Here is a 20,590-nt window from a genome sequence, read left to right on the forward strand (position 1 = left end):
TTTGTGTCTTATTTCTTATTAGCTGGAAAAGCTAAATGTTTCTATTACATTTAAAACAAAAAGCCATTGTTCTATACCAGTCTTAGAATCACTCAATCTACAGTGTGAGACACCTCCAACAACACTAATAGGCTGTTTAGTCACAGTGGCAAGGAGTCAATCTGAAATGCTGAATTCCTTTCCCTACCTCTCATATTTCCTATATTTTCATCAACTGCTACCAGGAAATTACATAATTCATCTATCCTCTGTGGAGATGTTAAGAGGTCTTCTACAGGAATCATTTCAATCCTGGAATACAGGCTCCTTGAGTCATCCTTAAAGACTAAACAGGTAATCTGAGCTCTGAAAAAGCAGTGAAAACATGACTAAAAATTCTATTGACAGCAGTTCAGCTCAGGCAAATAGACCTTAATAGATGAGTAAAACTTTTAAAGTAGGCTGCCAGACAGGGGAATCTGGGAAAAAGGCTGCAGCCAATCAAACCCAATGCACACTAATTGCTCAAATGGAGGTATCTCTTGGTAAGCAAAGATTCCATCTGGACAGTGTTCTATGTCAGCTTCCCTTAAAAGGGCATTATTGCTATTCACACTGCAACTTTAGCTTGGTTAAACAGAGCAGCCAAAACAGTTCTACTCAGTGACATGCAAAACTTTGGCTTTAGTGCAATGGACCATATTCTGCTTGTTAAAGAGAACCGGAGTATTTTGAACTATATACATAGTATTTTAAAAACTTGGGCATGCCTAATGTGAACAAAATGCCCACCCATTTTATGACAAATTCACTATATTCTCTACTGTTGACAATCCAATACCCAAACAACTTTCACAGCGAAATGTCAAACTATAAAATCAAACACCTTAGACAAAAGCCTTAGAGGGTGTCAAGAGAGGAAAAGCAATTGAGGTTAATATTAATTAAATGACAACTGTATTACAATTATATTAAAGGTTTATAAATAGAACAACAGTCTGACCGACCAAAAGAACTCAAAGGCAAATATTACAGGCCTGCTTAATCCACATAAAGATGGGATTAAACATTATCTGATCAATTCCTCATGTCAGCTATCCACAACACCAGTGACATAGCTTTATTTAGTGAAGGTGCTAATAGATATTGTATCAAATGCTGACAAGGAAATTTGTACTTTGTTCCACATTTTCTCAGCTGGACTGCTGGACTAGTTGTAAAAGATACTTTTCAGAAAACTTTGTTAAGAGAAAAATAGCAGAATTTAGAACACTAGACACCTCCCTAGAGCACCTTTTACTTCAAGACATACTTGAATTCACCCATACATCCATCAGAATGTCCCAAGTCACAGGCATTCATATGCAAGATGAAATTAACTGATTTAGATGGAGTATTGAGAATTTATGAAATTAACGAAAAACTGCTAAAGACTTGCACACTTTTGAGTCAGTATTTTGAAATCTATGAGAGCTAAACAGGTAACACCAGTCAGCATTAATTTATTACATAAAAAGAGGCTTGTGTTCTCCATTGCCCTAAGTTAAAACCATCCATGGACATGACATGGGTGGGAAGACATGCACCTACGAGTATGTGAGCTGTGCTTACAAGGTGTAACTCTGCTCCCCAGATACTTCCAACAGGTGGCAAAGGGAAAATAAAATAATGTATTTCATTCATTAGGATATTTTGCCCAGATTCGCCATGAAGAAAAACAGTGCACCAATTATGTGTAATTTTAACAGACACATTTTTGCACATGACTACTGAGATGGTGGCCCTCTGCAGCTTTGTGAACACAAATCATGTGAACATGTTCAGTAAAAGGCAAGTGCCTCTGTGCAGTGGCATTTTCCCACATTTTGACAGCTTCATTTGACAGCATTAAAAAGCTCCTATGCAAACTACAAAACAACAAGCTTCACCACTATATAGTACAGGTGGCATTTATTAGGGTGAAAAAAACTTGGAAGTGCTGTTTCTATGCTCCCAAGTCAAAGGTTCCACACAGCTTCTGCTCAAAAAACTTACAGCAACCTCCAACAGTCATGGAGGATTTTGACCAAAACTTGCCATATTATTTAAGTACTCACAGACTATACTCATATTTAAGCAACTATCAGGAACCCTACAGACACTTTTCTTCTCAACCAGAATATCCTCGGTCCAGAACAGCTTCCACAGATGTTTTAGCTAAAAATCCTGCACTGCCACTTTGTTGCACACACCTCCCTAGTGAAGGCACAGCATCCTGTGACCTGGCATCCATCTCACTGTATTTATATTTTCCTCTCAGATCCAAGTTCTTTCCCTTCTCCTATGAACAGCAGCCCCTGGTTAAGTTGGCTGTTACAGCAATACTCACGTTTGCCTTCTTGGCGCAGGCCAGTCTAATGTGCTCAGACATTCCCAGGAGTTGAGCACCACATCCATTGCTGTTGTTAGATCTCACTGCTTTCAAAGCACCTGCATCTAGCTCTGTACAGCAACTGACAGGGTTTCATGCTCCCAACTCTTCTTCCATCCACTTCTGTTCCCACATAAGGAATCTGCCAATCCTTCCATCCCTCCCTTCAGCCAGAATGACAGGATTAGTTGGCATAATCACAAACACTCCAGATAACTGCATTTAACATTCTTAAGCTAAGTCCTTAGCATTAGTTCAGCAAAAGGTTTTTAACACAGACAGCAGCGTAAACACATTTTGGAAATCTTGATTAAAATTGGTTACGCAAACTGGCTTTCTAAATTTTTTTATATACTCACTCCCAACGTTCATTATCTAATAACATTTAACCAAAAACTAACATTAAAAAAATCAGGTACAAAACAATAGTTTGGAAATTTTCAAAAGACAGTTTCTAAAAGAAACCTATATACATCTAACATGTTGTTTCCCAAGGCTCCTAGAAGTGACAATAATCCATTGTGCAATCTCAAACAATACAACACTCATGCCTAAAGTCAGTTCAGTATTTGAAATAATTAAAAATTTAAAAGCAGCTGGAGCAGATGTTCACATATTCTGCTATGTCACAGCTAATTTCTCCCAAATGTATCTGTTGATAGTCCGATTCATCACAGAAAAACAGTAAGCTGGAGTTCATAGCAGCTGTTAATATAACTACTCCTTTTTTTCTTTGGGAACTACATTACTGAAAGAAAGTTTTACAGTCACTGATAATTTAAAAAAAATAATATCTGTTAATACTCCTATTGTCCTTAGGAGGACCTTTCTAAACATTAGACCAAATTCACACACTGTGCAGTTAAGTCTGTTTGTATATATGGATCTGTGTTCAATTCCTACTGAGCTTCAGCTGCAGCACTTTTCTCCCTACCGTGGCAAGCAGCATCTCTGTACTCCTCTCATGTCCCCTGGCCTTGCTTCCACTGGGCGTACACCTTCCTTTTTTGCCTTAGCTCCAACCAAAAGAAGATCCTTTTTCAGTCAAGCTGATCTTCGACCTCACCTGCTTGACTTCCAGCACTTTGGAATTGCCTGCTTCTGTGCTCTTAGAAGAGGGTGTTTAGGAAGTGACTAGCACTGATAGAACCAGTGATTCCCCAAGGACATGATTCCTTTATTAATTTATACGTCTATTTTAACTTTCTACTTTGAAAGTGTATTCATTATTCCTATGTTTCTTCACAGCAACTCGCCAACAGAATACTGTAAAATTAGTAAAATGAAAAACATGTGGTTAGGGGCCCACATTGTACTACCAACTCTGTTCGTAAAGGGTCACAGAAGACAGGGGACAACACTCAAGCATCCCAAAATCATATGCCACTACTATTAAGAAATCTGTCTAAGAAATTCACAACAACCATATTCACAACAACCATATTCTCTTCTATGCTACACTCAGATCTGATTTCCTCTTTAGGTGCCTTGAGGATCTACAAGGTTTCTAGATAAAGCATGATGAAAACATGTACAAAACAAACTCCCCTTTTACAAGCCTGTAAAATTAGCCTAGAGAGAAATACTGCACTTTAGTCAATATGACTATAACTTAGTGAGACATCTTAAGGAAATAATACCTGAATTTACATGTCTTTGTCAAAATAATAACAGCATAGAGAGAAGCACGCCTGTTCATCTTCCACCTTCAAAGTACCTGACATGCTCGTTTACTAGAAAAAACAGGTTTATTTTCCAGATGAGTCAAGCATATTTACTCGCTCTGATTTCAGGATGGGGGAGTGGGGGGGGAATCTTACAACTGAAACCAGGTGTTTTCTGAACCAATTTATTACATCAAGCAATAATGTCACTGTAATTCTAACACTACTACATATGTAGTACATACATAGACATCAGAAACAGAAGGAAAATTTGCTGGACAACAGAAAAAAAAGAAACCTAATAATATCTTCAAATTTTTTCATCTGTTAGGAAAAAAATTCTAGATTTAGAATAATGTTAAGGGATTTTAACAAAATGTCACAAATTAAAATGAAATCAGGAAAACAGTCAAAATTATACTTGAAAATAATTTCAAGCAAGAAGGGGAAGACCAGAATTTTCACTTACAATCAGAATCTTACACAAATAATTTCAACAAGTAGAAGGTGAAAATAAACAAGTCAGGTACCCTGTAAAGTAAGGCTTAGGACAGTCAATCGCCCCCCAAAACAAATGAACAGGGCTTTCTTCTTAGTGGAAACTGAAAACAAATTTAAAAAACCCAAAAAGGCAAAAATCAGTAAGAATTCTCTATATTGGCAGAATAGAATTAGAGAAGCATCACAGACACAGTCCTGTGACTGGCACAGTGACAAAAGCAAACTGCAGAAACTCTTCAAATAAAGAGGGCTGCAATGACATTTTTGAAGGCAACAGACGAGGAAAGCAGGATAAAGGTCTGTTACATCATATCAGGCAAGATTTTCATTTTAAAGTTGTGTCTCACGTGGGACTAAGTGACCATTATTTGAAGCTGAATATATTTTATGAGCTGACAGATGTAGAAACAGTGATCAATAACAGCCTGGAGGTTTATACATCACACTTCAGATATCTGCAAGCAGTAGTTAAGAGAAGTATACCAAGCAGTAGATGGTTTAATTCACTACATGTTTCCACTGAAAAAATGTCCAACTTCTGCCGTCCAAAAGACTGAAAGCCATGGCTTTAAATCATTATCTTCACAAAAAGACAAATAAAGGATAACAGTGTACATCATTTTATATTAATCTCACTGAATCAACTTCATTCATATTTTACTATCCCTTCCCAGGGAAATATGATCACATTATTGACAGTTTTGTGGTGAGTTTTCTTCCAATAATTTATTTATTGAGTTTCAGCTTTCACAACCTTCCCATTTTTTTTCATTTCACAGACATAGGCACTGACAAAAAATTGTATATATGCCTTCTTGTACATTCCCATATCTGCTAGTGTCTTCCCCAGTTCAGCTTTCCATCCAAACAATCCTTGTCAATGTGGCATTTCTGTTCTGAACAAGAGCATGTCAAGTGCAAACTGGTCTTTGCAAAACTGTGCAAGCCAAGAATCTCATTTGGTTGGTTGGCTGGGTTTTTCAAAGCCTTTATTCCATCAGCACTCTCTGCCTCCAACTTGTAACATTTCTGTGACCTTCTCCAAAACCTGTAGTTCTGGGGTTTTCAGCTAAGGTTTTTCTCTTTTTTTCCACAGCACGTACCCATTGAAGATGTTTGCTACTGATACTATAGGTATCTCCAAGATCTGCATAATAAAAGGTCCAGGCAAAAACTAGAACGTCAGCTACAAGCTGCTGATTTGGCAATGTACTTCTGGATATGGGACAAAAAAAACTCCAACAACTCCTCCCACAAAAACCCTAAAACAAAACAAAAAACCCACCACGGCCCCCCAAAAAACAAATCAAACAAAAAAGAATCCCATAGATCAATAACGCACATACACAGAGTGACATAAGCACATCACTGCTGAGAACAAACATATTGAAATCAACACATAGGCATGTGAATGCTTACATATCCTAGATTATTTTTGCAATTATAAATGGCACCAGCTTTTTAACAACTATTATTTCATAGGTACCTAAGTAAATTCTGGTGAAATCAGCATTACTAAAGTTAGGGTACCAACTTATTAGAAGCTGGAACACTGCCAATCTGTCCTCTCCCAGCTGTCTGAAATATATTCATATCTAGCATATGTTAATGTTTTATTTGCACTGGAAATAAACTAAAATAATAATACGCTGCAGGTATTTTATATTTTATGAACTCCCTGGTAAGAATATAATGAAAAAGGAATGGAAAATATTAGCTCTTTTCCCACACAACCTCAACAAAAAAGGTTATGAGGAGAGCAGAGCATGGCCTACAGCAAAATTCTCCATGAAATAAAATATTTTTAATTCTCTACCAATAAAGTTACCAATATTATGTTTCCAATTTCTTCTTTAGTGCAGATTGCTACATATCCAGTGTAATGTATTTTAATGAATAAGGATTTTCTTAAGCATACTTTATTTTAGTATTCATTCCTCAGGCACACAGTAAGACTAAAACTAGATGATTTTACCATCAACTGGAGTTCTCCTTGAACACTGATAGATTGCCTCCAGATCTAGAGTCTTCTAGTGGAGCTCCATAATGCATGGGGTCCAGAATAGCTAAAAGGCCACTCACCTAGGAGGAAGCCACACTTCAAGGTATGAAAAGTCTAAGACAGGCACAGGCACTGACTCCCCCCAGTCCTCCTTTGCTAACAAGGAACAATGAAATTCAAAGGACATGGGGAAGTAGGAAAGGAAACAAAATAGGAGCAAAATATTTTGAGAAGTCCAAAAATACTGTAAGATGGATTTCAATATACTCTAAGCTATATTTTAATTTATAGAGAACAAAAGACATACAAGGAATGGGTTTCCTACTCAGAGGGGAATTGCAAGTCAAAAGACTCTGTTTTCCTTCTGATGAGGAATACTGCCCAGCTTACAAAGAATAAAGTCACTTGAGACTACATGCTCAACAACAAAAATCCCCTAACAATTCTGTCATTGGCTCTTTAACAGAGATAAACCAAATATCTCTGTGGTGTAAGAGTAGTTTGAAAATTTCTATAGCTTTACAATGGAAAACACAGCAGAGACTGAGCACTTTGGGTCAAGGGTTAGACTGGCCCTGCCCACCAAAGCCAAGGGGATTCCTTCCATTGTCTCCAGCTGGCTTTGAGTTCAGCACAGGAAAGGCCCCATTCTTAGAGTGTCTCAACTTCCTGAGATGTTACACATCCCAGAGAAGTGAAGTCTCCGGGAAGATCTTCCCAAAGTGTGTAAACTCCTGGTGGAAGGGACTGAAGAAGAGAAAGACAGGCAGTTCTCAGTGGTGCCCAGTAACAGGATCAGAGGCAACAGGCACAGACCAGAACACATAAAAATCCATTTGGACTGAAGAAAATAGTTTGTTACTGTGAGGGTGACTGAGCACTGGCACAGTTGCCCGGGAGATTTTGGAGTCTCCATCTGTGCAGATATTCAAAAGCTGGCTGGTCACAGCCCTCCTCGAGCAGAAGGGTTGGACCAGGAGACCTCCAGAGCTCCCTTCCAACCTCAACCCTTTTGTGAGACTGACATTGTAGGAGCTGTGCTGGATTCACAAATGACAGGTGCATCTAGCATGCCCTTCTATTACAGCTTTGTAAATCTAAAACATCTCCACTGATCCTATTGACCTACCTGAGTTCAAGGACATGTTTTTAACTCTTGCAAAAGTATTTAATTAGAAAAATTATTTTTGTCCTATTTCTAAATGGATATGGATACTGACTTTCTTTAGAAGTCACAAGAAGTAATAAAATGGTTTAAACAGTTGGTAAAGTACAATATAAATAATCTCAGTAGTACAAGTGGTACAATACAGTACAAGTATAATAAAAATGCTTATTTATCATTCCAGTGTGGTACAATCATTCTATGTAATTCCAAAGCCTGAAAAATAAGGTTGATGTCAATCATTTCAGCACAGAAAATCCAGAAAGTAGAGGCTGAATGGCCACTATCCTGCTAAATAATATTCACACATTCTGCATGCTGACTACAGGAGGCTATAGTAAATAACACAGCTTTAAAAAACAATCCAGTGCTGGCTACATTCAAGACATCTTAACACTATTCTGAAGTAGGCTAATTTAGCTGAACTTTCATATTAAAGAGAAACCTCAGAAGAATAGAATTTCTGCTCTATATACACTTGCGTTCTTTAAAAAGCCACACAAGTATTTAAAATCAAAAAAGCAACTATTTTTTTTTTTTGTATTAACCAGAATGTTGCTTCTCCTTTATATTCTAACATGTGCATTTTTTAAAGAACTGTGATAAAGGAGAAATCACTGTTTTACTGCTAAAAACTGCCTTTTCTTCCTGCAGTACTGATGCTCTGCCACCCTGAGCCTGCTGGCTGTCCACAGCCCTCAGACTCATGCTGTGCTCCAGCCAGCCTGCTGGAGATGCTCTTCCATTGCCCTTTTTCTGATTTACTGTAAGGATGGGATGACCTGTTCAGTCAGTGACTAATCACTTCTCCAAGCTGCAGCCTCTTCTCGCTGCCACACTGAATGCAGGAACTTCTCCAGCTCTTGGCTGAACAAGGCAGGGGCTGGCCCCGCACTTTGCCACTGATGGAAGTCACCAAAGGCTAGAGGAGGAAATCCCAGGGGAAAAAGTGGCCATTTTGTAAAAACATGGAACTTGGTAAACAGCACAGGCTTAAGTCCACAATGCTGCAAACTACCTGGATTAATTATGAATTTCAGAGTAAGTTTAACCCATATTCCTTAGGTTTCTAGACAAAAATTTTGCACTTTTGCTGATGCTCAACTGCTGCTGCAAAGAAGCAGCAGATGGGCTTTCACGGCTCCGTCTCTCTGTGTCAGTAGGCTACACGTGCTGGAGTTTGCAGAAGAGTTTCTAGCTTTCAGGGAAAAAATTAGTAAATTAGGAAGAGCAAGAGGGGAAATCCCTTTAATTTTAATCATAAAATTAACAGTTTCTGCAAGATAGCAAGACAGCTCACTGCATCAGAAGCCCATGCATGTTTTTAAGAGCTACAATGTTCATATTAGTGTTTTAATTATTTTGTTAAAAAATCCTTCCCAAGTTATAGAACCTCTTTACACACTCTCTCTGCACACCTGCTAGTACCAGAACTGGGAGCTGACCCAGTACAACCCTAATGTTTCTCACAGTTGCTTAAAATACTTGTGTTAGACTAAGAATTTGGCTACAATGCATCAGAAACCCATCAAATACCCTGTCTCAGGAGAAAAACAAACAGATATATGGAAAAATCAAGCCTGCAGATTTGAGCATAATGGCTCAGATTTTATCCTCTACTGGAATCTGTCAGGATGGATTTAAATAGTTTGCTGTTAGCTCAATAAGTTTCTGCAGTGTCACTGGGAGGAAGAGAGTGAGAAGATGAGAAGAGAGCAATTGCTTCCTGGAAATCAGTCTTTGGTGATGGGAATTATTACTGCACCAGATGCTGACACAAATATCACTTCTGGTCTTATAAAAACAAAAATTACCTAGTTTGTTTAAAAAAAACACTAGTTCCATTCTAAAAAGAATGCATATAGCTTTTGGAGGTGATGCCTTGGTGTTAATACACTGACTAATGAAAACATTACCATAATAAGATCTGCTGACCAAGCACCAATTCTCTCAGTTGCTAAGACATTGGCAGTCCTTCCACAAGTCACTTAAAATAAATGAACTCGTCCTTGTACATCTTAAGCCAAGCCTGTGGTCTAAAGCAATATTTATAGGGTCAGTAGGGAAGTTTAATCTCTCCTCAATTTGTATTGGTGCCTATCAGCACACAAAGCATTTGTCTCTGCAGAGAAGAAAAAGAATTAATGATCTTTTGCGCATTAAAGAATTCTCAGAATTCTTTAAAATTGCATTGAGCATAGAAAAAAGCAGTCTCTTCCTTCCAGCTCCAAACAATTCTCCCCAGGAAGCTCCCACTGAACTAAGATGTATGCTATGGCAGCTGAACTGAGTTTTACATTGTCTACAGCTGAAACATACATCCAACACACTGGCCCATTCATCTGCCCTGGAAGACTGCTGCTTCTTTTAGTCCCTTACAGCTAATAGAAAACACAGTGATAATTTGCATTCATTGCCATTCCCCATGCTACCAGCATCGACCTTCACACAAGACAAAACAGTACAAGTAGTCTGAATGGCCTGAAACAAAGGTATGGAGTTAAAAGAGAAGGTCAGGGTTTGGGTTTTTGTTTGTTTTGTGGCTTTTTTCCTTTGGCTTACAAAAAGTACCAAAGTCAAAGCAATACTGGTTTTAAAAAAATTATCTAAACCATTCCTTACTAAGTGTTCTTCCCTGAATTAAACATTTAAGAAAAACAGGAGTAGACAGTTGTGCTGAAATTTCCAAAGTGTTGAAAATGTTATTGAACAAGACAAAACAAAGCTTCACTGTCCAAAATGTAAATGCTGGACTGGGCTGAAATTTAATTCCTAGGATTTGGCAGCGTGGGAAAGTCACTTAGCATAACAGTTGAACGCCAGAATCAAGCTTAAAAATCCAGCACTTTCCTGTTGCCATCTTGTTGCAAAGGTTTCATACCTTCTTGGTGATTTCTCATGGGCAGCTCCTCACAGCACTGACTCCTTCTCAGCACAGCCAACAAAGTCCATCCAACCTTCTGGACCAGCCAACCTGCTCTTTTACAATACCCCTCCTAACTGGATCCAGGTGTGGCCTATTAAGGGCAGGCCTGTTCCTAATGCTTGATAATTAGCACAGCTGTAACTCCTTAGGGGTGAGATTACCACTATCTCTATTCTCCTACATTCTATCTATCCACACTTTCCATCCTATCTTACACACATATCTTACTGTGATATTCATCACAGTAACTCACATGAGATTAGTCTCACAACTTCAGCTGTCTAAAAGTCCAGTACCTGATCTAATCACCTGGGCTCTGTATACAAGCCATGGAAGGAGCTGTCTACTTCCAGAAGGCAACTAATCCCATCCCTTCCAGCCCCTCTCAGCACCAAGTGTCTTCTGGAGGTGCCAGTCTCTGCAGCTCGTTATCAAGAGAGCCAAACTGGTGATGTCCACAACTAGTAAATGAAACACATCAGGCAAATGAAACAGCGAATGACAGCAGCCTTGAAAACGCTCGGTTACAGCGCGTAACCCTCCCTGCAGTCTGAGTGTTAGCACACATCATGGCACCGTGTCAAACTGTACCAGCCAAGACGCTCTGAAGCAGTGCCAGGCACAAGCTGGGGGCACAGCCCTGATCAGAGGCCATTCCCAGACAACCATCTGGATGCAGATAATCTGCTGGGGGTGGGAAAGGGAAAGAGACTTCAGACATGTGAGCCACAAGTGCCACAGGACTGTGCCTGCCCTATTTCATTTACTAGTATAAGTGAAGCTACTTCAGATTGTATTCCCAAATTCTACATGTCTCAAGCCATGCAGAATGACTCCATCCTCCATCACTGAGGGGTAAAAAAAAAACAAAAAAAAACACAAAACACCCGAAAAACAACAACAACAAAAATCCCAGAAAGCCTGCTTGCTGGTCACCAAAAGAGCCAGAAGTGCTGTACTCTTAACTCTTCTCTGCCAGCTGTCATTAAATCCACTCTCACTCTTTTGATTTTTGGTGGCTTTGTTTTAACACCAGCAGAAGAAAGGAAGAAGTGTGGAGGGAAGCACTCAGCCCTGGGGGAGTTAGCCACAAGGTTCCAGCAGCTGTCACTGCCTGGGCACTTCTACTCAAGCAGTCTGGCAGAAACAACCCATCATCTGGTATGAGATAACATAAATACCAGGAAGGAAGCATCAATATCCATACATGTTCTGTCTTGAAACAAATACTAAATTCAGCTAAGAACCGTCTATCAGGCATCATTTTTTCTCAGCACTTATTATTCCTTATCCAAAACCAAGGATATGGCTCCTTGAGCAACACTCTCTAATTGGGGGTAACCCCCTAAGATGTTTTCCCAATTATAAGCCGTCTGTGGTCGCTCTGTATTATCTAGTCAGAAGCTACATCTCTTGCTGTTGTTCTGAGCACTGAAAACAATTAAGTTACTCTCAGAACCTGTCCAAATGGAGCAAGCTTTGAACCCCTCCAGCAAGAACCAAGTTCAACGAGCCCACTGACCTCAATCAGCTCAGACCCTGACCAGAAGACACCAAGGCAGAATACAGCTGGCTTATGTATATGAACTCAGAGACAACTTAGCATTTCTACCAAACTGGCCTGAAGAATAAGTGACAGTCTTGCAGCCTCCATTGCCTCTAACTTCCACTCTTTCACTGGAATTTAACTACCCTGTCAATGAGACTCCACTGTACATTCTCTGTCCTTTGGTTCCTGGAATTTAGCCACTGTAAAAATGGTGTGATTTATTTCAAAAGTCACTTTAAATAACCTAGATGAAATTAGGAAAAAAAATTCAAAAGCAAACTTTATTTATGTTTTCTGATCTTATTATTTTCCTGGTAGTTTGTCAAGAAAGTGGTATGTGTTCATGTTAGCTATAAATTGAATTATGTACTGGCATCAAATTAGCAACACTCAAAGCTAAGAGACTTTGATAATATTAAGAATATCAAACAGGAAATTTCAGAGCGTGCAGCGTGCTGTACCAGAGCTGCATCTTCATTCAAAGAAGTATCAATGCTCTGTGACAAGGTCAGTGTTCATACACTCATTCACATTTCTTGACTTTTGTCAAGACTCTCAATAAAAACAAATTTGGAAGAAGTCATATGATGTGAGTGCTACCCCATTAACACCTGGATAGAGAATTCCCAACTCAGTTTACAGGCAGAACATTACAAAACCGTACTTCAGAGGATCAGGTTTTCAAATTCCTCCAACATGGTCAGAGATTCAAATAGCCTCAAATAGAAGCTTGAATGCCACACATATCACATTCCTGAATTACCAATTACCCTGAGTCATCTAATATGCATGGAAATTCTGTGTCGCTGGTTTAAAAAAGTATTTGAATTCTTATTTCCTCTTAATTAGAATTAATCTATTTGAGTAAGTTAATAAGGTTTCATAAAAAGGGATGGTTTGTGTAACTTCTAACACAATTAAATATTAATAAACTCCTGTGGGAGCTAGATCAATGGAGTACAAAATGTCTTCCTGAGTTTTATCTTAAAACATGTCATTCTAACCAGTTATGTATTTCTCTACACTCTGTAAGAAGTTTTATACTGCAGTAGAACAGTGATGAAACCACACAGAAAAATTTCAACATTTACAGAATAAAGAAGTGTGTGCATCTCATGCTCAATTTCAAGAATGGATTCTACCATAGTCAGAAATAACTAACCATCACATGTGGAATACACATACATAATCAATCTGAAATACTACATATAGTCCATCTAGATAGTGATTAACCTGAAATTCCCCTTCTCTGGCCCTACTTGCAACAAAACCAGAATACTATAAAACCTAGAGTTAATCATGTATCCAATCCTAAAAGACAAAATAAATCACCTTTTTCTGTTTTTCCTTTAATTCTTTTATGACCTTTTGTAGAATAACATTTCTAGGTGTCCGGGTTTCTTCTTTTCTCTTAACTAAGGAAGAAGAATAATAAATCTGAATCTCCATTTCTAATCTCAATAACGTAAGGTTGGTAATACACTCGTCATGTGATAAAGGTGTTGGAGACCCTGGTCAAACACAGGCAATTGTTCTTGAATTTCTGGCACTTTGGTCTAGAACATAGAAAATGGAAGTCTGCAGAAAGTTTTATAAGTAACTGGTTTTTTTCTTTTTAAATTTTGAAAATAAATATCTGTGCTAAATAAAAATAACATAACCAAAATGAAACAAAATATCCCACATGAAATATTAAAACCTTCTGGTTATCAGTTCACCAGAACACTTCAGAGAAGTCTAAGTTCCCTGACTTCTCAACCCAACTATTTAATGACCAGTTCTTTCACTGACATATTTACAGAAAGGTTCATATTATTAAGATTTCAAAGCATTCATTAGCAGGAGACACAAGTGAAACTTACATTGACATTCCTTGCAGCACTTGCCATCCACGTAGGCCAGGGCAGAGTTAAGCGGACAGTCAGCAAGGGGGCAAATCAAAGCCTCGCACTGCACAGTACCGTTCTAGGAGAACAAAAGGGGCTTAACTGATGGTTTTATTTAGCAACAGCAGAGATGTTCTCAAACACAGGAACTTGAAAATCTATTTTTACATACAATGAACTTTCTAACAGTGTACAAAAAAAAGATAGTTTAACTTGGGTCTTTTAATAACTACAAGGAGAGAAACCATGCCTTCAGAATGTCACACATACAATCCTTTAACATGAATGATGTGCTCTTTGAGATGATAATGATCAATTTTTTTTAGAGGCAAGTCTATTTGGAGGCAAAACATGCTGCCAATCAGCAAAAACTTTGAGATATTACTGTGAAATGACAACTGTACAGAATAATACTCTGCCTTCTGATTTTATGTTAGAGAGAATATATTTCTAAAAGGTAGAAATATTATAGCTGTGAGAAAAATCCAAGACAAAAATATGCAATGAATTTAACTCTAAATTCAAAGAATTTTAAACATTTATCAGCCAGATTTGATGGCAGAAAATACTAAAAGCAAAATGAATATCCATCCAGAAATATAAAGGTAAAAAAATATTAAGCTTAAAGAGACCCATTTAGCTAATTATAGATAGCAGCAAATCAATCTAAGGTGCAGAACAGACAACAGCAACCTTTTCACTGGCTTCTAATGGCCTTTGGATTAAGCATTTAAGGAGTTCAAATGGAATTAAAGAGTTTTATATGAATGGGCAGCAATACAGACGCCCTAGCTTGGTACCTGAAAGGATACTTGCAATCACATCTGGAGTTGTGATACCTTTGGGAATCTTTCATCCACCAAATCTTTTTCATTTGTAATATAACAAAGCTTGCATATGACCCTGACATTTTACTTTTTATTACTTATTGAGATGTAACCAAAGGCAACCAAAGGAAATTGGGCACAAGGGAACTATTAAATCATTTGCTAAGAAAAAGGCTGTCTTTATAGAGACAAAAAGCAAGGAATTAGAATTCCAGAGAAACTGTTTGCAACTCAGTGCAAGGGAATAACATGATATCTAAGTATATTCCCTAGCACCTGCACACAGTGACATGGAATACAGTAGCTACACAAGCTAGTAATGCAGAAAATATAGGAAAACATATTTATTATACTACTCCTTAGATTTAGAACAGATTTTAAAATTCTTTGTTGTCAGTACCTAGCACACACCTGGAAGCTCTCAATAAAACTATTCAGAGGAAAGACTGGAGTTCCTGACTCTCCACTCAAACCATAGCCATACCATGCAAGTGCAGTTCTTACAGCCATCCGTCCAGGATTCAAACTCTCTGTAGGTTGTGCCTTTCATTGTGCAGGTTCTTTCACAGTAGCACTGATCCAACTTATTCATCCTCTGCTCAGCTTGAGACAACTGTATTTACAGTTCACAAAAATGTTTTGAATTTTTAAGTGGCTTCCACATTAGTGAAAACACAATTCAAATTGTCCCCAGTACACAGATGAGAGAACACACTTAGGAAAACACTATCAGAGACAATAAAACAATTATTGCTAAATACAACATGATGAAACCACCAGCCATTCAGAGACGGAAATTGAGAAGTAAGACACAATGCATTTAATTTCTCTTATCATCCTGACATCAGGGACATCATGAAATAAAATTAGCAGGTCAAAATGGGTACAGCTCCTCATTTATCATCTTTGTATGGGCAAACTGATCAAGAATCTTGTTCCACATAAAGTACTGGCAGAGGGGCCAAATAAGCTCAGAACTGGCATTAGCAATTTTTTCTGCTCTTCAGCCAAGGCATTTCTAACATTAGTGTATCAAAGCAGCTAGGTAACAGCGTTCCTGCAGATATCTAAAGAACTGACATTTAAAATCACAGTAGTCTACTTTCACGAGCAGACATGAATGTTTTTGGTGTCATATTCTACAGGAAAGAAAGAATAAAGTCCTGGTTTGGATTCTTAGTTCCTTGTCTTGCACGTATTTTGTCTGAACGTGCCTTTGGCAGCTCGGGTCTTAAAAAGTCGTGGAAAGTCTTGCTGTAATAAACACAGTTACCCATTTAATTCTAGGTTTATTGATTTATTAGCCTTATAGGTAGAGTTTCGATATCTATGAGCCCTTTCCTTTCTCAGGGATTTGGATGCTCTTTACTATTAAAATTCATGATTCTATAAAAATACTAAAACACAAAACTCTCTGAACTGAGAATCTGTATGTATAAGTTAGGAAGCAGTATATAAAGATGTAAACATACCATGCAGGGATGTTCTGCTCACAGCCATGTGCACAACCCCACACAAGCATGAATAATCTAAAAATACAGCAAGTAAAGACCGGCAATCCTCATTTCTCCTATGACTAGAGTCCTAGTAAACATTACCTTAGCTGATGTTTTTGCTAAAATATCTTGCAGTTCCATAATTTTCTGTACAAGTCCATGGAAATCATTACAAGTCGGGCATGCTGGAATAATACAATACATGTTAATAAATTAATTCACAATAGGTTCAATCATGCCAAAGTTGACAAACAATACACTTAAACTCAAGTGTGTTGTAGGACAGAAAGAAGGTAAAAAGCACACCTTACATTTTATGATACAAGAATTAATAGACTTACTGCGATTAAGATCTGGGCACTGAGAAATAAATCCTTGAGGCATGACAAGTAATTGCACATCTTGCATTATGCCCTATGTGTTAGTGGAGAGAAAACAAAAGGATACATTATTTTTACCTGTCAAAATGACGTTTTTTCATTTACCATGTAAAACATTAAAGCCCACAAAGAAAAACTACCTGATAAAAAAAAACTTATGAATAAACAGCTTCGTGTCTGGACTCAATTCAGTGATAGAAGAATAAGCAGAAATAAAAATAGATAGATGTATAGGCATACTGAACAATTTTTAAAGACATAAGATTAAATGTCAAGACATAATTATGTGGCAAGAGTTTGGTGGGTTTGAATTCATTGTTATTTTTAGTTAGTCACTGCAGAAAAGCTTGCAAATGACCTTTAAAAAGTAATTTGAAAACAGCTGCAGTTTCAGTTACTTAGAAATACTCTTTTAAATAAAATGCAAATTTTTTACAAGCTGTAACTCTTAAATAGATTTGGAGATTAAAGAAACTAGAGTCAAGAAAAATATGTTAATGCAAACCCTTAATGAGTTTGTGCTGGTTTTGGCTGGAGTAGAGTTAATTTTCTTCACAGGAAAGTAGCTGGCATGATGTCATGTTTTGGATTTGTGCTGGAAACATAGTGCTGATAACACTGGGATGTTACAGAAATTACACAGCAGCAAGGCCTTTTCTGCTTCTCCTACCACCCCACCAGTGAGCAGGCTGGGGATGCCCAAGGAGTTTGGAGAGACACAGCCAGGACAGCTGCCCCAGCTGACCAAAGAAAGGGTCATATCCAAGACCACAGGGCATCATGCACAGCATTTAAAGCTGGGGCAAGAAGAAGGAGTTTGGAGTGGTGGCATTTGCCTTCCCAAATAACCATTACAGAGCCCTGCTTTCTTGGGGATGGATGAACACCTGCTTGCCCTTGGAAAGTGGTGAATTAATTCCTTGTTTTGCTTTGCTTGTGTGGCTTTGCTTTACCTATTAAACTCTGTATCAAACCACGAATTTCTAGCTTTTACCCTTCCAATTCTCTCCCCATCCCAGCAGGGAGGGAAGTGAGCAAGTGGCTAGGTGGTGCCAGCTGGAGTTAAACCACAACAAATTCTGATGGTGATCCTTCCATAAAGCTTGCAAAATGCTGAGAAACTACATGTCTGTTACACAGCTTCAGAGCTGCATGTTGTTAAAAACTCAGGGAGATTTCAGCATGAAATCCAACTATGATGTCTGGAAAGGGATGGTTTCACCCACAAGAATAGACCCCCTGCTTGCTGACAGATTTTACATGCTTAGTTAAGGTATAATTAGTAGCCAGTATGCTGCTCTCCAATAGCAAAGACCAAAGAGCAATTTCAAAGCAATCCAAGAGCTGTGTTATGATTACAGAAGCACAAACTGATTGAGCACAAACTGATGACCTCCTGAGATCATCTACTCCAATGTCCCTACTCAAGAAGGATCAGCTACAGCAGATTGCCTAGGACTGTGTCCAAACAGCTTCTGACTATCTCCATAGTCATCTTTCTTTGACAGGCCTCACAGTAGAATTGTTTTCTCATGTTCAGATAGAATTTCAGGTGTTTCAGGTTTTGCTCATTGCTTCTTGGCCGGTCAGTGGGCCCTAGTGAGAAAAGTCTGGATCCCTTATCTTCATTCCCCTCACATATTTATCCACATTGATGAGATCCTCCTGAGCCTTCTCTTCTCCAGCCTTCCAAATCTCTCAGCCTCTCATCATATGAAAGATGATTTAATCCCTTTAATATCTTTATTTCACTCTATCTTTCAGGGAATGCATACCTTAAAATAACCATGTGCAGTATTCCTCTGTCCCAGCCAAAAGGTTGTACCCAAAGGTAAGTCCATGAAAGGCTTCTCCACAACTCTTTCATAAATTCTAAAAAGGAAGGAGAAAATCGAATCCCAAGTTGTTATCATTTAATTTACTCAGAGCTCAAATATTCCAAATGTGACAATTTCTTATAAAACAACTCTCTTTACTTACTTATTGCAGTCCACATGTAAAATCAAGTGAGAGGCACTGATTGCTAAGGAAAGTCTGTGCCATTTATCATCTGCCAAAATGTATGGGAACACTTCTGTGTGGGAGCGATGACTGCCTGAACGATAATGCAACCTGATTTCATTTCGATGACCGCTGCTTTCCAGCTCCAGGTACCTGTACCACAAATGCATCATCATGTCATGAACCATTCTTTTCGGCACAGCAACATTTTATATAAGACATCTTCTCATCATCATGCAAGAATTATTTTTAAAAAAAGGAAGAAACATAAGCAGATACAGAGGCAAAAGCAGACCCTTTTCAGATTTCCACTGCATCTCACTTCTCAGCAACAAATAATAGCAGGTTCAAACTTTAATGTAATTACACAAGATTCCAAGTCAAATATGTTTTCCTCTAACAAAACAATTTTCCATAACATGATCTGAATTACATTATTATAAGTAACTGCCTTATACAGTGAAAGCACAATAGGAATACTCTGAAGGCCTGAATGCACAAAAGACAACTCCAAGTTCTGCAATAGGGACATCATTAGTAATTACCAAGGGAAGTAAAGACTGAGACTGAACACTGCTTTGTTTGTTTTTATATGTGCTGTTACATCTTCTTTCATTTTCCGTAATAAAATTAGTACGTGTATTTGCAGGGTGGGTGTACACACACATACATACACATCTATATATGCATACACATATATATGTAAATGTATACACATATATATGTAAATATGGATTTATGTGTATATATATAGCAAAAAGCCAGCAGTGCAGCTGTGCTAAGTGAATCTAGCAGATTGCAAACACAAGCTTTGAGGGTGAAATTCCAGCCATTCAATTTAAAAAGCACTCTATAACCAAACTCAGTTCTTAGACAGGCTGTCTCTCACATGTTGGACATCCTCTGGGAAAAAGCCTGACTAACCGCTTGTATTTTTAAGGTACTGAGTTTCTTATTTTAAAATTCCCCAAGAAAATTATTTTTACAAAGGAAAGAGAAACAGAAAGAGAGATTCTCTAATAATCATATGTAACCTAAAGCTAAAGATCGAGGAGAATAATGGATGGGGTGAGATACACAACAGCTGGGAGAATGGACAACTCATTTTTGCCTATTTTTGTGGCTATATCTGAAGTCAGACATGGCAGTGGCTTGCAAGCTGAGTGCACATGTATTCTTGGGTGATGTCATTTACTTTAACAGATTATCTATATTAAGGAATAGAAAAGACAATAATTGTGGTTTTGAAGAGTAGAAATGAGACCAAACCAAAACTATCTTGCACAATTGTCATCCCTAGAAGAAGGCTGGGCTTACTGCACATCCCTGCTTCCTTCAGGGTGTTCCACAGTGGAACATACCTAGCAACAGCACAAAATCATCTAATTTTTTTGCAAAACCAGAAAAGGACAATTTCTTCTTCCTCCCCAGTACTAAGAAAGCAGTTAACTAGAGTCAAATATAAATTTTATAATCAATTTATCTCCTCATGGCCCAAAAATAATTTTTGCATTGGCAAGAAGTAGAAACTAATTGAAGGTCTGGCTGGAAAAATTGCACAATAGTGGCAGGACATCAATCAACTTAATAACCTCCTTCATAACTCAAGCTTCAAGGATAAAAATAGGGTTAGTCTCAACCCAAAAGAGAAGGGGAACATTAGAGAACTTGACTCCTCCAGCAACTTTTAAGTGTCTCCACCCAGCTGCAGAAAAAAAATGGAAAACAAAAGGCATGGATACGTTGAAGCATTACCTCCTGGTAGAACTAAGAGCTCTCCTTCATTCCAAGTCAATAGCAGAAC

The 20,590-nt window shown here is 38.1% G+C and overlaps 1 protein-coding gene across 1 annotated transcript in view; it reads right to left on the bottom strand.

Annotated features, from left to right (window-relative positions):
- NELL2 (neural EGFL like 2) overlaps positions 1–20,590 on the bottom strand; it is a 133,690-nt gene that overhangs the window by 84,613 nt on the left and 28,487 nt on the right. The window contains exons 4-9 of the mRNA XM_041465590.1: positions 18,766–18,939; positions 18,561–18,657; positions 16,747–16,819; positions 16,508–16,590; positions 15,394–15,522; positions 14,059–14,161 (exon numbers count right to left, since the gene is read on the bottom strand). Of these exons, the coding sequence (XP_041321524.1) occupies positions 14,059–14,161; positions 15,394–15,522; positions 16,508–16,590; positions 16,747–16,819; positions 18,561–18,657; positions 18,766–18,939 (659 nt within the window). The remainder of the gene's footprint in view (positions 1–14,058; positions 14,162–15,393; positions 15,523–16,507; positions 16,591–16,746; positions 16,820–18,560; positions 18,658–18,765; positions 18,940–20,590) is intronic.

This window comes from Pyrgilauda ruficollis, unplaced genomic scaffold, assembly GCF_017590135.1.
Source record: "Pyrgilauda ruficollis isolate IOZ18807 unplaced genomic scaffold, ASM1759013v1 scaffold19, whole genome shotgun sequence".
Taxonomy (NCBI): Eukaryota; Metazoa; Chordata; class Aves; order Passeriformes; family Passeridae; genus Pyrgilauda; species Pyrgilauda ruficollis.